Below are 18383 nucleotides of genomic sequence, written 5' to 3' on the forward strand. Positions count from 1 at the left end.
CAGTGGAAAGTTTTCTGGTCCACACAGATCTTTATCAAAGTTATGTTTCATACAATGTATCTTGGTAAATTAAAAGAATGTTGCTTATCAGGGGAAATAAACTGCTAAATCATTTCTACTCTACAGGAAAGAAAAAATAAACTGATAGGAAGATAATGAAAAAGCTGTCTTAAAGTATCTGAGATTAACGGTAAACCCATATAGTTTAGAGATAATGAATCCTCCCTTTAACCAAGATGAATTGCTCATATCTCATTAAATTCCTCTGAATCTTAAAATATCCCATCTGAATGAATATTTTCTGGGGGAGAGACAGGCAACACAACAGTTAATGCAGAAGATGCAGGAGAATATAGAAACAAAGACGCAATTATAAAGTCAAGCAGAGAATCTGATCTTTAAAATTAACATTTATAACATCTGTTTGGCATGGTCCAGAGAGATTAACTTGTCTTATTTCTTTAGCAACACAGAATGGAAAAATCTGTGTACTAGTACAGGAAAAGGACCAGCAAGGGAAGGTATGCTCTGGTTTTAGAATTAAAATTTAACCTACCGGGAAGAAAACCAGCACAGAACAACAAAAACAAACGGTCAGAAAACGCTTAAAAACGTCTTGGCCAAAGAGCTGAAGAATGTGGTAAAAGAAAAGCACAATACTCACCCTACACAGTTCCTACAAACAGATGCTCCTAATTTACAGATGCTATCTGAGCTGTACAGGATCCCCTGCAACCACAGGCCACATGTTCACTCTTGCTGCCCCAATGTTAATTTGACTCTGGCTTGTGTCCTTGAGGACAAGAGCCATGTCCACTAACAGTCCATTTGGATCCCAGCAGCCTAGGCCTCTGACTGGGATCCTGGCAAATGAGAAAGAGCTGGCCAAAGTGAGCTCAGACCCAGCTGCCTGGAGGGAGCGACTTTATCTACACGAAGAACACACTCTATCAGCAACTAGTCCATTAGCCTAAACAGAATCACTTATTTAGGACCAAAAGCCCTGAATGGAGTTTCGTTTGATTTTTATAATATTCAGAAAGGTTTAGAAGTAAAAACAAAACAGTTTCCTTGCTGTGGCCACAGGACATCCTGCCATAATTCTAAGAATGACATTGTTGCTATAGCCTGGACTTACTGCCTTCTGGTCTCTTCCTCATTTATAAACCTCATTTATAAACCCCATTGAAAACCTCTGCAGTGTATCTATGTCAAGCTGATATTTCCCTTTTCTGGACAGTACAACACTGGGGATACAGTAAATACCCAACAAACACTCACAGAATGAATAAACAGACAAACTTTAATTCTACATGTGGTCAGACATTACACCTTGGTAACCTCACTGTTACCTGTTCAGGACTGTTGGCCTCTTGTCTCTAACCAAAGAAGCAGCTAGTTTGGGTGGGGTCTGTCTCAACTTTTGGGAACTCACCATTATTATCCCAATGTTTCTGGGTGTTCTAGCAGTAATGAACCATGCCACCAGCTCTCTGGAATCAAGCATAATCTTCGTTGTGTTTTGAAATGGACAATTTACATGTAAGTTAACAAGCATGATTCTTTCCATCATGGAAATGATGCTGCTGCAGTGTTAACAGAAGAGCTAACATACACTGGAGGTTTGCTATATGCTAGAGTCTGTGCCTTACAGGAATGGGTTATTAATGAGTTTATTGTTTATTTATGGTAATTCATTATTGATAATAACTCCATTAATAAGTTGAAAGCATAAACTACAGACAGTCCTGTAAAACAAATTGCTGTTAAGTCTAGCATTTGGAATTCAGTGCTTTTTCTGAGACATACTGTAGTAAGTTAATTTCCCAGGCTGCCCCAACATTTAAATGATGAGAAAATGAGAAGGGAATGTTCCAGACTGAGGGTAGGGGATGTGCTTGGTTTTATTGTTTTGGCTCTTTTATTTGGTGGTACCATTCTTAAAAAGCAGAACATCTAAGGGAGATGCTTTTCCAAATTTGTTCTTCCTCATTGCTATGTGCTTTTGCAACAGCTCAGTTCTAAAACCCCCAACCACTAGGAACAAGAACTTGGACCACCCCACTTCCTGTTACAAATGGTAGCACAGACAGCAGACTTACCACCTCAGGGACCCAGGAAGCAGCTGGGAGCAGCTGGGAAAGTCTGATCAGGGTTCCTGGAGTGCAGGACAGGCTGAAGGCCTAATTCTCACAGGGAGGGCCAGGGCTCCACATGGTGCCCAGGATTTACTGGATGGAAATACTAGGTAAAGCTCCACAATAAAACTTTCCTCCTTCTCCTCTTTTGCTTTTCTTCAACTCATCTTTGCCCTTTTTTTAGTTTCTATGTTGAAGTATACTTAAATTTGAATGAAAAAAATCAAAATCAATATAGGTTCAGAGCCAAGTAGCTCACTAAAACTAGATGGATTACAGCATGGATTCAGAAGGTTTAGGTCAAAGATCAAGCCTGTGTTGCACACAACAGCAGAATTCACATTAAGCTACAGGAACAATGAGATGTAGAGTGTGTGAGCAGTGTGAACACACACATATCAAGGACAACATCTTAAATATGAGACAGGGCCCAAGCTGGGCTTCCCCTCTCTTTTTAAAAATATTTTTAAATTATTTTTATTTTATGTGTATGAGCATATTGCCTGCATGTATGTAAGTGGGCTCATGTGGTACAGTGCCCTTGGAGAGCAGAAGAAGGTGTTGAATTTCTCTGGAACTGGAGTGATGGACGGTTGTTAGCCACCATGTGGGTGCTGGGAATTGAATCTGGATCCTCTGCAAGAGCCATCGCTCCAGTCCCCAGCTTCCTCTCTTGAGGATCTGCACAATGATTTGGTTCCCCAGGCACACAGCACCAGGAAGATACTTTTCTGTCTTTGCACACACTTATGTGATTGATTGTGTTTCTTTGCACTGGCTAAAAGGAAACCTAAGAATTCAACTTTCTGACCAGTACTAGGAAAATGAATAAAACTGTATGATTCCGACTTCTAGCTTCATCTTTTCTCTAGCTCTTTTCTTTTTTAAACATTTTTATTTATTATTTTTATTTTATGTGTATGCCTGTATTGCCTGCATGTAGGTAAGTGCACCCGTGTCACGTCGTGCAATGCCCACGGAGGATAGAAGAGGTTGTCAGATTCCCCTGGAACTGGAGTTATGGACAGTTGTTAGCTGCCATGTGGATACTGGGATTTGAACCCAGGTATTCTGTAAGAACAGCCAGTGTTCTTAACCTCTGAGCCATCTCTCCAGCCTCTCTTTTCTCTAGCTCTTTATTTCCTCTTCCTAATTCCAGTTTTCAAGCAAAAAGAAAAATCATGGTTTGCTACATGCCTATGTGTACAAATTTCTTATCCTCTAGGGAGGAACTCAGAATAAATACATATCGTTAGGAAGTAACATGCATACTACAGTGGCTGACATGCCCAGTGCTTACTGTGTTTTAAGCCCTTGTCATGTCTTAACCTGATGACTCCCTGTAACAGCCTCATTCAGAAAAACCCCACAATTCCTGAAGTATCACTGAGCTTCAGAGGCTGTTCCATGCTGCTCTGATCATGCCACACTATTTCCAGAAAATCTGAGACATGCACCCCGGGTACATTTTATAAATTATGTACACATACCATCCTAGTTTATTATATTGTAAAACACACACCAAAATACATTTTTAAGTGACAAGGAAAAATAGAAACTAACATTTTCTTCAAGTACTCCAAAGATTGTCTTGCATTCTCCATATACAAAATAAGTGTTGCAAGACAGCCCAGTCCTTCCCTGGGTCTGTAAAAATTTTAGACAGGAGGTCATAGTTAAAGTACCTCTTAAATCATCAATATGCTAGTACTTTCTTCCCTGTACAACTGAAGAAAAATAAAATAGCGCTTAAACATCTATGAACTTCCATTTTCAGTTTAATGAATGACAGGAAGAGTTTAAAGTTAAAACATTAGAGCAACAAATTAATGATCAATCCAGCAAGGAATGTGATGGTTGCTTATGAAAGTAGGAGGAGGGAAGAAGTGAATTCAAAAGGAAACTTCAACTACTGTAGAGCCCCCTTTGACCTAACCAAGTGAAGATCCCTGACAGCTTTAGAAGTTATGTTTCATTGCAACAAAGGGCCTCTGAGGTGGGAAGATGGGTGAGATAAGTCTAGGCCACACTTTTGTGACAGTTGTCCAGGACCTTGATCCAACAGAAAGTCTTGGTCCACTCCTTTGCACTCAGGCCTCATACCAACAGCTGTTCAGGCTACCGGGCCACACTCTGGAGTCCCAGAGCAACAAGGACAAAGACAACATGCTTGAATTCTACCTGGCTTAATTTTTCTGGCCAGCAATGCAGGACTGTACATCTCTCCCATCCCCACCGTAGACCCATCCCACCTACAAACTAGCAAGATACACACAGAACAGTCCCTGGCTCACCTGCTGCCAGCTCCTAACCTCTGTCAGCCCAACGAGGAGAGAGTCCCTGGGAAGACACAGTCACCTGTCCTGGAAGGCCAGAGGAAGTGCCTGGATGGGGCCCTGGAAACCTTCCGCTCCAGGGCTGCCTAGCTTTTCCTCCTGCACCAGCCTCTGGACCGCAGCTTGGCACTTCCGGCCAGCCCTGCCTCTTCAGTTGTGCTGGGAACCCTGTGCACTGGATTGTGACAGCCAGATCTTTGTACCAAATCTCCAGCTCAGTGCTCACCCACATTGCGCAAGGTGTGCTCTGCCACAACATGTAGCAAGGCCAGGGACCCAGCTGCAGTTCCCAGGCACATTCATCAGGACCTTTGATTGTGGAAACACCTGAAGGAAAGGCTGTGGGCAGCGTGGGAGCGAGAGGAATGGACCCGCCTCTCTCAGCAAGAATACTGTCACAACTGGATCTGGCATGGTAGAGAACCATCTCCAGAGGCTTAGGATCTGAACACGATGTTTTCTAGCAGGTGCTAGAGGGTGCTTTGGTAATGTTTTGTATACCAACACACAAACTGCATCTGTCCTGGAGCCTTTGACATACTCAGGTGACACCCCACCATTCCAGACTCCTCAGGAAAAGGGCTCAAGACACTTATTATGCATCTAGAGCAAGCATCTTTCATGGGACACATCCATTAATGTGCCGTCTTCACAGCAATTGATAGTACAGATCATTTTGCAGTCCCACAGTGGAGCAAATATTGAAAACAGATACTATGCCTTATCTTTATTGTTCTAATACTGAAAAAAACTTGCTTCTGAAACACAGTAGGTGCCTATAAATGCTCACTATACACATAGAACATCCTGGAGACCCCAGCCACAGCGTTACTGAAAGCAGTGAAGGTGCTCTGCTGGCCAGAATCACCTGAGGATATCCTTCTCACAGTGAGCATGTTACCAAATTATATATGTAAAGAAAAATTTTCTTCCTTCGCCCAAGAGATTAAAAAAAGGCTTCTATAATTAAGGATGATTTTTAAATTGCAGGCAATGCAACAAAATGAATATTAACCCAGATTTGAAACACTCTAAATAGTTATTACCAAATCAATTCCAAAGCATTCCAAGTTGGTAACGAGGGGGGCAATACAGGTAGCAACAAAGCAGCATTAGCATACAATCAAAAGGGCGGGATTTACAAGTTAAAAATGAAAAGAGAGCATAGATTACATCACTGCCCTCTGCCTCTGCATCTGATCATCTCTCTGGGGACATGGAGTCTAGGACGTGAATAGACAAAAGCTGCTACCTTGCAATCACTTTCATTTCACAAGCCTGGAGGAGAGAGGAGAGAGTCAATGGAAATAAAAGTCACTCTACCATAATAACTTTTTTTCTGTTCAGGGAAGCAAATATTAGCACACCCCATCAGGCAGCAGTAGGGTACTACCCAAGGGTCTGACGGTTTACCATTAGCCACTCTTGTAGGAGAAATGTTTCCACAAAGGTGTTCCCCTCTAAGCTTATATGTGTCCCCCTTGCTTCAAAATGAACATTAGGAAACAAGCAGCAGCACCCCAGGAAAGCAAGGGGCAGGGAGAAGTAGAAGGGCTGAAGCCAGTACCCCACCACCCACAGCGGCTTCTCCTGGTGGGATGCAGCGGCTCCTGCGGTCCAGCTCAGTCGGGGAGGGGGGCAGGCAGGGAGAGGATACATCGAGAGGACAGGACCACTGGGCACTCAGAGTCTTGACTTCCTGAAGCCGTCCCAATACCATCTCTCAAGAGAAACAGGTGCTGCAAAAATGCCTGAGCAAGTGAAAACCTGAACAAGTCAAAGTAGACAGTGAAGAAAGAACAGAAGGGATGAGTAGCTTTGAGTAGGCCCCACCCTCAGCCAAAATTTTTCCAATTTCTACCTCAAAGTCCTTCTTCTTGACACATCTGTTACTAATGGAGAGGAAAGATCCTAGAAAAAATTGAGGGGCTAGGGAGATAGCTCAGCAAGTAAAGCTGCTTGGCGCATAAATGTGACCAAATTAAATCCCCAGAACCTAAATAAAGGTGGAAGGAGAGAACTGACTCCACAGGGTTGTCTCCTGACTTCCACATGCATGTTGTGATGCATGCAGTGATGCATGTACATACACATATGCACACATACACACACATAGTAAATAAAAATGAAACCCTGATAGGAATCTGGGCTTTAGTTTGTGTTTCTCCTCTCTTACTAAATGGAGAAAGTCTGTTTTCTTGAAATAGACATATATTTATCATCAGCTGGACATAAAAATTAAACAGATTTAATCCAAAAATACTTTGAAACACAGCATTTTCAGCAAGTTTTAAAGGGTTGGATTAGTTTTCATATACTTGCCAATAAATATACATTATCTCAAAAACTGGGATTAATATAGATTACAATTCCAACTGTAACAGTTAGTAGCAAGTTGCAGCCAAAGGAGTGTCAGTGAAGGAAAAAAAAGTTTTCTCAGGCATAGAAGAAATACCTTTAAAGCATATTTCTTTATAAAGTTTTTCTCTACAAAGCAAGTCATTGAAAGCTGTTTTATAGCGAATGAGTATAGCTGGATTCACATTAAGCAGGTTTTTACATTGCAAATTTGAAAATCAGACACTAACTTCTAGATAATGCCAAAGGTTTTAATATGTAAGGCATAAGGAACTTTTGTTAAAAAAAATAAAATAAAAAAGACATTCATAGGAATTCAGTTAATCCTATCCAGCTTAGCCAGTATTTCTATATGACAGAATTATTATACTTCTAAAGACATTTATGTTGGAAGAACTTGAACCTCTTGAAATAGGATAAAGTGGGACTCCCCTCTGGATAACATAATAGAGTTGAAAGGAGGGCGGAGAGTCTATTAAGCCCTGGCCTCACAGAGCAAGGCTGGAAGGGGGCCCAGTAAGTTCTTCTAACGGTCACTGGCCTGCCCTTGCTTCAGTTAAGCAGTGGAAACCAAACTCAGGCAGAGCACCACTGGCTGCCCTGAGGGGGCTGCCTGGGCATGTCACAACACAGGCTTCTTGTTCCTGTATCTTCTGGGCAAAACAATTTAGATTAAATACAGTCAGCATGCTGGGAGTCAGCTTAAATAGTAAGGGGTAGCTGATGGATTTCCAAGGGTGGATTGGTACTGTTTGAAACATCCCCAATGTCCTGAATAAACTGTGCTAATACTGTACTCAGAACACTGCTTTGAACCTACTGTCACCCCAAGCATGCAATACTGAGGCAACTATGTGTGTTTTACACGGGCCCATCCCAAAGCCTTTGCCATTCAACCCCAGCTCCACTGGTCCATTAAAACTTACCCTACCTAAGATGGAAAATTAAACAGAAAACTGCTTCCTGTTTTCTCAAAGCATTGTGTGGTTTGGAACACAGATTTTTACCAACCCATTTTACAAGCCACTGCTGGCCTTCCAAGGGAGAAAACCAGAATGCTTTACCTTCACTTCTGTCCACTAGGATCATGGTGCTCTTGAATATTTTGCTTTCTTAAACATTTAAGATGCCCCAAAGTTGCCATCCCAGGCTACACTTTATATGGCATGTTCTTCAGATGAAAAAGGGCATACCCCACCCCCAGCAATCATAGAACCACAAGTATGTCACCGGTACCTGCTGCACTCAGAGGCCCTGGCACCTGCACACCCTGTACTAATTGCAGAGGGCGTCCCTCCCTCTCTGACCCCACCACTCCTGCCTCTTCAAACACCTGTAGTTCAAGTTGGTCCGAAGAGGAAATTCTTGCTTCTTTTCCTTCTCCTCCCTACCACACCTCTATGTGCCCCTTGGCAACAGGCTTTAATTTTACAGGTGAGGGAGGAGGAAAGAGAGGCATATTGTCACCAACACAGTGCTTCCCTTGTCCACAAAGGATCTTGTATGCGGTAGGACAACAGCTAATGTGGTGGCCAACCTGCTCTCCAGGAGCTGCCGCCTTCCATGAGAGACTGCTAACTCATTCCCTCACTCTTTCTACTTTCATTTCAATTTTTACAATTTTTCATGTTTAGCTAAGTTAAGAAGAGCACGCTGGCTTGAGCCAAGGAGCAAAGAGTAGTTTGATGACATGAAAAGTCCTACCTTTTTCATCAAGGCTGAGCTTAAGACACTAATATTAAAAGGTTTGATGAACTATGAAATAGGAATCCTGCAAGATCTTTATAAACAAACTAGATGTTCCCTCCTTCCATGCAACTTAATAGTAGCACCAATTCTTTCTTTAATTTCTCGTTCCCAGCACTCAGCTAAGAACCCTGAAGAGAGGTGGGAACACAAGACCCCTCTCATCCATACAGAGACAAAATTAGGTAACAAGAATAAGTACATGGAAGGAAATCACTGAGGTGCAATGGAGCATCTAATATGGGGGCTGCTCAGCTCAGATTGAGGAAGACTATATTAAATCAAGTGTTAGTTAAGAGCCACTTGTGGCTTACTCATTCACTGGCAATACAGAAAGCTAGACCAATACGTGTACCTTTCTGTAGAAATACTTGTAAGGGCTGGGGATCTAATTCAATGGCACTTATTTAGCAGGTACTGATCCAAAGAATTTTAAAACAAATCACCCTCAAGTTTTCAGGATTGTATCTCAGTGAGAAAGAATGATAAACAGGTGGGTCTGTTACTGAAAATATTTGTAACTGTCAGAAAAAGCCTGATGTGTTTACAAATCAGAGGCATATAATGCCGACATGAGAACTAAGAGTAAAAATAAGAGCCTGTTCAAAAAAGGCAGAACTGGCCAAATCCTTGAAGGAAGATTAAACTCTCTGAAAAAGATGAAATGTCCAGAGCTAAGAAAGTCATCTTGCTCCCAAAGAGTTCACACTGAAGGTCTACCTATGGTAGAGAGCTCGGAAACAGAACATGAGAACAGTGGCTTTGCAGGGAGAAGTTTACTACAGTGAATTTACAAAGCAGCTGGAGAAGCAGGGTAAGATAAGATAAACTTGGCCTTTCCAAATGGTAAGAAAACCTTGTCATATACTATATGTTTATATTTTATTTAATCTCTTATGACTAGGGTGAAAGCTTGCCCCCAGACAACAGCAATTACGATTGTTTTCTAGAAACTTCTTTAAAGTGCCACATTTGGCAGTACAAATGAGTTTGAGTGTAAGAGCCCGGAGATTTCTATAGTTGAATGTCTAAAATGGTAAACTGTGCCACACAGTGGCTTATGTTTTTCATAGTAATTCAAATGAACTCCTATTTTGATAGTAAATGTCATTTAATAGTGTACTTGTCATTTGAGCCTCACTGCAAAATTAGTGCAGAGGAGAAAACAATTTTTAATGTAATCTTGATTTTACCTCATATACTGTATAATCCAAAAAATCAACTTTTTAAAGATTATAAATACACTACCAAACATATCACTTGAAAATTGTATAAGGCTGAGCTTCATACAAGCTAAAAAAAAATAATCTCATAAGAATACATGAACTATGTAGCAGAAGTATTTATAAAATCCATGGAAAATAAAAGTTGTATCATTCTTTAAAAAAAAAAAAAAAGAATGCAAATTAGCTGAATAAGCTCACAGAAAGCCTTGAAGCTAAATGAAAAGGATCTGTGACAAAGAGGTTCACCCTCCATTCATAGGACATGTCCAAAATTAGCTGGCCAGAGACAAAGCAGGCTGCATCCTGACTAGGACTGGAGAACTCTGGGAAACACAGAGGGACTTCTGACAGGTACAATTTCTGTCTTGGGGATGGTAAAATGTTCTAAGATCAGATTGTGGTGACAAGTTGAACATACTAAAAATCAATCAAAAGCTTAAATGAGTAAGTACTGTGGTATGCAAATCACAGTTTGATAATGCAAGTAGGGCAACCATGAAAGCAATGCACAAAAGAAAGAAAAAGCCACCTGCTGAAGCTGAGAGTCCTCACCATGCTGAGGAGAGGTCTAGAGCAAGCTCACAGCCCACAGCCCACTCCTAGTACTCTCTCAAGTCTGGAGCCATTTTCAAAGTCCAAGCTGGATGAACTCGTGATTTGTTTTTCAAATTACACTTGAAAGAAACTGCAGGTAACTGGAGGAAAATAAGGCGCTCAAAATTAATTCCATTTGATTACATATTAATGTGGAAGTGGAGTTCAGTCAATAATAATACACAAATATCCCTCTAAGCCATGTGCAGAACTCAGTCAAAAGAAAGGTGTTAAATGTTCTGAAGAGCTTCACTATGAAATAAAACTACAATTTTAGAGCAGGGGAAGGCCTGAGCAATCCCCTTCCAGTCCCTACCTGTCTGCTATCTGAAAGGCACCTCAGATATTCATTCCCAAGTCCCCTACAGAACCACACAAGCAATCTGTTTATGATGGGGCATGGAAATTGGGCTCTTAAAGTGCTTGAATTCTAATATCACATAGGTCTACAGACTATTCAATTAATCAAAATTCTTGATTTATAGACAAAGAAAGAAGTGTGCAAAGAAGTCCATCCAATGTTGCTTGAGCCACTTAGAACCTGTGTCTTCTCACCCTCAGTTCAGCAGAACCCCATCTGCCACATAAGTATGGGAGCTCAGTTAAGGTGTCCTTAGAAAATCTTGGCCTCAAAACAGTGGTCAGATCCCATTATAAGAAGTACTAGAGAATGTACACACTACCGGTCACCAGGGGAAAAAGTGATAAAGACTGGCTGTGAAGACTGCTTCATATTTGGTAATTTGGTTGCCCTGCTACGGTGCCCCTGATGCCCAACAAATTTTTTGGAGCTTCACAAGCCAAATCTAGTAAGGAAAAAACCATTTTTTTAAACCATATGAGCCTAGTGATACAAAATAAACATTAAGGAATATAAACACTGATGCTTCATTCTCTCAACTGCACATGACCCCAGAGCTGTCTGCAATGAACAGGGAGGGCCCAGGCAAACTGATCTTCATGGACCACAATGAACCCCTCTTACAAAGTGCCTGTGAGTGCTCTGGTTGACGTGCATCAAGCCATTACATTACCAAGCAGTGTGCTTCTTACCTATAATTCCACTGTCCTTGCTTTCCAGGGTGGAACTAGGGCTGCTAATGGTCTCACAGGGACTTTTGTTGGCTGCCGTCTTGCTGACACAGCTATTCAAGGTTGAGCAGGGGCTATCGGTGCTAGGAGAGGCGGTGCTGCTTGTTAGTGTGGAGCAAGGACTGATGCCTTGGCTCAGAGCTGTGCACTGCAAGACGAACGGAAGGAGGAGTTAGCATGGCTTACACGGATGCTTCAAAACATGCTTTTGTTTTGGATGATAAAACAATGAAACTAAACACAGGGCAAATGGAAGACAGTATTTCACCTCTAGAGAGAGAGCTATTGATATACAGGGATATACATGGTATTCAAATCTTAAAAGGGAAGTATCTTTGTTCTGGTCCCCTCTTTTGTATTTTCTTTTCTTTCTTTCTTTCTTTCTTTCTTTTTTTTTTTTTTTAAACTAAATAGCCATCTTAGCAACAGTTTAGTGGGAACATAAATTTGTAAAACAGAGATAGCCAACAGGCAGACTTCCTTTCATTTAAAGCCTGTGGAAGACAAATGTGTTATTTGACCTCTGGACAGAAAACCTGGGGACTGTGTTTTTGTAATGTTTCATGAGCACAGCAGCCTGATTCAATTCCTAAAGATTTATGGGCTCTGTGTTCGGGAAAGGAGACTGGTGACCACTGTAGTCTCAATCAACCCACGATGCCTCCTCGCAGAGACCCTGGCAGGGAGAAGCTACAGTCTCCCACTGCTAGTCGCCTATCTCAGAGGTGGCAGAAGGCAACTGGCTATGCTCCTGTGGACAGGGAGTGACTTCCCAGAGGACAAACCATTTGCTCTTGTCTCATTTTGCCTCTACCTCATCTCCTATAAATCTTTCCTTCATCCTACTAACTCCACCCCCCCCAGCCCCAATTCCCAACAGCTAGGAAAGCATAGACCAAAACAATCAGATGAGAAGAATGGAGCAATAGAGCTAGAAGCAGATTGCTATGAAACAGTTCTTTAAGCCATGTTAAATCATGTAGCCACTATTCTCAGGGTAGTGACTAGAAGCTTAAGATGGAGATTTTCTTAAGTTCTGATCCCTTCTGCTTGTCCCTAACCCCTCTCACCTATCCCCCAAAAGACCCAGAAACAAACTGTTGCAATAAATTTCAATACACAAGAGCCCAGAACCCATTTGAATAAACAATGGCCCTCCCACCCCCGCCCCCTAGAAGGTGTATATCATTGCTTCATTTATCCTCTGAGCAGGTATGAACTGCAGTATCTTCCTCAGGCATTACCATGGTTTCATTTTTGTCTTCAATGGTTATGTGTGTGGCACTTGGGATCCCTTCTCCCAGTAAAAATCCCAGCCGTGTCAACAGTTCTTGAGCTGCCGGTGAACAGCTCGGTTCATTATCAGCCTTTGCTTCTGGAACGAAGAAAGAAAACAATGAAGATGCCCCCCTGGGGAACTCCAGCATCACATCTGGATGAGCCTGTACTCCAGCTGCTTGTCTGGCACTTCTGTGCATTCTTACAAGTTGCATGAAGTTTGACAACGCTGCCTGTCCTCTAGCAACACATTCTAATGACGAGGTTGTGACACGGTAAGACACTTCAAGTACAAAGGGTGAAGTATCCGACATGAACCAGAAGATCCCCATGTCATTATTTGATAGCAATTTCTATCCACACATCATGTGAAAAATGGGCACCACACACACCCCTTTGTAGGAAAGGACTTCTACTTCACTTTATCCTCAAAGAACACTAGAGTCAATGCTACAGGAGGCCAGCATAATGGAAAAACCAAGCAGCATACTTGCTAAGACCCAGGTTATTTAAATGCTGGGATAAAACTAAAACTCAAATTCTCATTCAGCAAGACAGGGGAAGGATGACTTGAGTGGAAAACTTGCTGTACATATTCCACAGTAGTACAATTCAAAATCAGGATTCCAACTCAAGTGCCAAGCACCAAAAATCCACACTGAATCAAAGACCAGTGAAAAAGATCACAAGAGACAGGATTTACTAATGCACTACTGTCCACGCCCAGATGAAAAATGTACTCAGAAGGCCCCAAATAATGCCAGGAAGCACAGCCTTTCTTGGGTGCTTCCTCAGGTTGATCATCTATCTGTCTTTCTGCACTTAAGAAAATGTCAACATTGGGTTTTATTTAAATGTTGATCTGGAGGTTAATCTTAACTCCCAAAGCCAAAGGGCACTCAGCATTTGTCAATTACGGCTGACAAAATATCAGCTAACACCTCTCTCCCATTTTAAGTCAGTGTCTGTTGGTAGGAGGTAACACACAAAAGCAAATTGTGCTTACAGAGGTAGAAACTTAAGAAAAATTTTCAACTCACAATATAAACTATCTTTTCCTCTTTTTCTTATCTATTCATTTAGATACATACATAGAGTAGGTGGAGGAAAATGGGGGACCAATGCAGTGATGCTACTATTGAGCTATATCACCAACAAAGTTCAGAAGTAATATCTTTTGTAAACAACTTAAAAAAAAATCTAAACATGTAGAACTTTTTAGAAGACCTTATCCTGAACTGTGTACCCAGAATGGCAATTGTGAGGGAACCAGGCTGGTGGCATCTTCATGAAAGGAAAGCCTCCTCACCACTTACTTACTTGCTCCTCAAAACTGTCAATGTTTGGGGCATGAGATGAGATGTCTACAGGTTGGATTTTTTTAGTCACTCTAGAACTGGAGTGGTAAGGTAACTAAGACTTGATTGTCCTATGTTTGGAGTCTTGATTCTGGATCATTTGAGTTAAACTCGTAACATGAAGAGTTCCTCCATGCCAATACAAGGGAAGGGAGCCACCCCAGGGTGGGTGGACCACACCCCTAACATAACTCTAGAGAAAGTTCCTTCTCACCAGAGACATCAAACCATGATAGATTCTCAAGGCAGATGGGCACTTAGGAAAGGAGGGTGGAAACCAAATCAAATCAATACAACCCAGGTACACCCAAAAGCTGAACTTTCCTAAGGACAGGTTCTAAACACCCCACCCTCATCCTCCATGCTTAACCCCTCTTTCCCTGATGTGCCTCAGGGCTCAGGCAGTTCCTGTCATTTTAGGTGACAGGAGGACTTGGGGGAGAGAAGGGCAATATAAAAAGGGGATTAAGTGGGTGAGGGGGCCGATCTCGGCAATGTCTCTATTCCATGGCCCCTTTCGTTTGAAACAATCTCCATACTGCTGTTCCATTCTGACTATGCCCTAGGAAGTCTAGCTTCTGGTTCAACCGGAAACACTGGGGAAACAGCCAGAAACTACTCCCAGTTGGCAGCTGCTGCAGTGGCCAAGCACAGTTGTACACCCTGGTTTGGCTGCTGCAACATTCACCCTGTCCACAAACAAAGCCACAGCCTGTGGCTCAGTTGGAATTCACTTGAAAGCCTTGGATCCTGTGTAGGGCCCTGCATGCAGCAAAGGGACAATAGTACCCCACAGGAGCATCATCACATCTCAACACTGTCTACAGAGAGATACCTCAAGTTCTCAAAGTTTTCATAAAATTAAAAAAACATATAAAACCAACTAGTCACCCAGGCATGTGGTACATGCCTATAATCCCAGCTGAGGAAGAAGGACTGTCACTGTGAGTTTGAAGTCAGCCTGGGCTACAGAGTGAGTACCAGTCCAGCCAGGGCTACACAGCAAGTCTTGAAAAAAGAAAGAAAAACAAAACAACAATGAAACAACAAGACGGACTAGTCATTCAAATCTCCCCCTCTTTAAATGAGTTGGGGAGCTATGGTGGCAATTCCAAGTGTAATGGCTGAGTTTAAAAGAGACAAAATTTATGATGAGCTATTCCCTTAATCGTTTAACCTGTGCTTGGCTATTATTAAGGTTCTAATACCCTACTGGGGTTGAGGATGAAGAGACGGCACTGTCTCATTTTATGTCCATAAAATCACTGCAATTTTATCTTCAAAGGCTTCCCAATGGTCTTTTCACAATGTCTTTTCTCTAAACTGTCATTCTGGTGATCTTCTCCTTAAAAGGTTTACCTCAGTCTGATTTCTTAATGTACACTCTGCCATCCACATCACTCTTTAACACAGACTCTTCTCTAACTGAACTTTCCATCCTGGCACACAATGAGTGGAGTGACAGTGTCATTCTGGGAGAGATGAGATGCCCAGGAGCCCACCCAGTGACTTTACTATGAAACAAAAGCTCATTTTTTTTTTTTTAATTGTCAATACCGTGCTTTGGAAAGCCAAATGATCTTTAAGTTACTTGGTCCTCCAAAATGACCTCCAAACCAAATTCTAATGAGCTTCTTAAATGTAAGAGTCTATTTTTGTTCTTGTAATTGATATTAATTCACTCATCAATAATGGACATACCTTGTCCAGTATCACTGCGATAAGGACCAGAGAAAAGAAAGACCTCATTTCATTTCACATCTCACAGATTTTAAATATCTGAAGAATTTATTTGCAGTATCTGGAGCCCAGAGAGTAACTGGCCTCATGCATCACAGGAACCCACCAGGCAAATGGACAATGGTGGTCTTCCCAGTAACTCTCCCCACGGAATGCTCAATATCACAACTTCATGGAAGGTTAGCCCACACGGAAAGCTAAAGGGAAGTTCTTGGAGCTCTTCCCTTCTGCTTCTTTTTAGCTCTGTGAATGTTTAAGTACTACACATTTGAGGCACAAACATCAAGAGCAGTCCACACTGGCTTGCTTCTCAGTTACGCACTATCACTTCAAATCCCCAGTGCCCTTCATAGTCATCCTCTCACCCTTCCCTACCACCTCAGAAGACAGATGCATTCTCCACTCAAAAGCTATTCTAGACCTCTTCTGGTGTTGACTCTCTCAGAAACTCAATTTCCTGATCAGTGAAGTAGCCATACCCACTTCCTGTAGACTGTGAACCTCAAAACCAACAATGTGTGAGAAATACTTTATAATATAACCACAAGACGGTTAGTATCTCTAGATTTAACACCAACACCACACTTTTTCACTATTACTTCATTTTCATATTTCTTCAAGTTCATTTGCATTTTCAAATGTGTTTATATTTCTCTTACTTAAAATATAACTAGTTATAAATTTTTTGGTCCAGATAGTGTCTTCTGAACTCATCATTTCAAGACAACAAATTCTCTTCTTTTACTGATTACAAAACATTCTCACTACAGCCTGGGCTCAGTGCTTCACTTCATTCCCCTTCCATAAAGCCAGACTCAGTTAGAGGTCTGTTGTGACATGTGAACATCAGATGACGTCCTGTTCATGTCTAATTTTATTAACTTGGGTCTTCCCTTTCTTTAGGTAATTAATCTGACTGTGTTGATCTTTTTCAAAGACTCACTCTCCCCTTTACTGCTTCTTTGTGCTGGTTCTTTTTTTTTCTAGTTCACCAATTTCTGTTCTAATTTTTATTATTTCTTCATATCTACTGATTTTATATTTGGTCTGTTCTTGTTTTTCTAAACTCTTGAGGTACATAGTTATCTATTTGTGCCCTTTTTGATTTGGGGGGGGGGTGTCCCTGAAGGTCCTCCGTAGAGAATGGCCATTCCATTGAGAGGAGCCTCTTTCTTACCCTCATTCTCCTTGTATTCTATAAAGCACTGGGTGCTGTGGACAACTTTTGGTCATTCACTAGTTATGTGACATTTAACAACTGAATACCAAGTTTCCAAGATAGTATTTGTGACTTAAGTGTGCTAAATGAGATAGGCTCTGGACCTGACATTAAGTGCCTTTTCCTAATCTTCGCTGCTACCTACCCATGGTCCATCATTAATCTCTTGACCTCTTTGACTGCTATTTTCCATGTTTTTATGAATACTTATTTTTAACCACCAGAATTCCCTCTTTAGATTAAAAAAATGGTATTGAAAATGGATCATCTATCTGCTAATGTGCTGTTTCTAGTCTACGGCACTAAAATATATCTAGCATAGAAGGTATCTTTAAACTTTTTCAATGCATGTAATCTGTTGGAACATATTTCTGTTTTTATCAGTGCTAGGGACTGAACACAAAGCCTTGTACTCACTGATACAGTCCCAGCCCTGGAATATATTCTTTTGGTGGAAGCCCCAGAAAAACTGCAACCTAAGATAGATTTGTACTTGAGAAAAAGAGGAGCCTTTGAGCCTTTTCAGTTAATTGTGGCTATGCTTTTATTTTCTTTTAATATTTTCTTTATTATTTTTATTTTATGTGTATGCATGTACTGCCTGCATGTATGTAAGTGCACCCGTGTTGTGCAATGCGCGTGGACAGAAGAGACTGTCAGATCCCCTGGACAGGAGTTATGGACAGTTGTTAGCTGCCATGAGGGTGCTGGGATTCGAACCTGGGTCTTCTGCAAGAACAGTCAGTGTTCTTAACTGCTGAGCCATCACACCAGCCTGGACTATGCTTTTCTTATAGCTCGCGAAAACCTGACAAATAGCTTATTCTTAAAGTTAAAATCCAGACTTTAATGTGTCCCAGTGAACATTTTTATACTATGTTGCTGTAAAATTTAATGATCTGTTTTATGGGTTTTGTCCTATCGTGTGCTGGGGACTGAAACCAGGGCACTGTGCATACTAAGTGAGCCTGTACTCAATCACTGAACTACCCTTACTGCTTGTTTCATGCTGGGATAATTTCCGCATGCAATATTTTGCAAGTCATGGACTGGGTCAATTGGAAAATGCTGGTTTTGCAAATCCTAAAAATGTTGACAGATTTCATTACACCATATCAAACTATCAAAACCACTAATATAAGAGCTCTTAGCTTAAAAAAAAAAAAAAAACCTTGGAAAGCTATCAAGCTCAATGTTTCTATTACAGCTGAATGAAACAAATCTTTCTATAATTAAAATCCTTCAAACAGATTATTGAGATTATTGCCAGAAATTATAAAAATGTAGTGCTACATGGA

The 18383-nt window shown here is 41.3% G+C and overlaps 1 protein-coding gene across 4 annotated transcripts in view; it reads right to left on the bottom strand.

Annotated features, from left to right (window-relative positions):
- The window catches only part of Tanc1 (tetratricopeptide repeat, ankyrin repeat and coiled-coil containing 1), a 246680-nt gene that overhangs the window by 61850 nt on the left and 166447 nt on the right, over window positions 1–18383 (bottom strand). For all 4 annotated transcript variants that reach the window (XM_008826685.3, XM_008826683.3, XM_008826682.3 and 1 more), the window contains exons 6-7: window positions 12735–12865; window positions 11452–11638 (exon numbers count right to left, since the gene is read on the bottom strand). In XM_008826685.3, coding sequence (XP_008824907.1) covers window positions 11452–11638; window positions 12735–12865 — 318 coding nt within the window. The remainder of the gene's footprint in view (window positions 1–11451; window positions 11639–12734; window positions 12866–18383) is intronic.

Source organism: Nannospalax galili, unplaced genomic scaffold, assembly GCF_000622305.1.
Source record: "Nannospalax galili isolate Female #2095 unplaced genomic scaffold, S.galili_v1.0 scaffold92, whole genome shotgun sequence".
In the NCBI taxonomy this organism is placed as follows: domain Eukaryota; kingdom Metazoa; phylum Chordata; class Mammalia; order Rodentia; family Spalacidae; genus Nannospalax; species Nannospalax galili.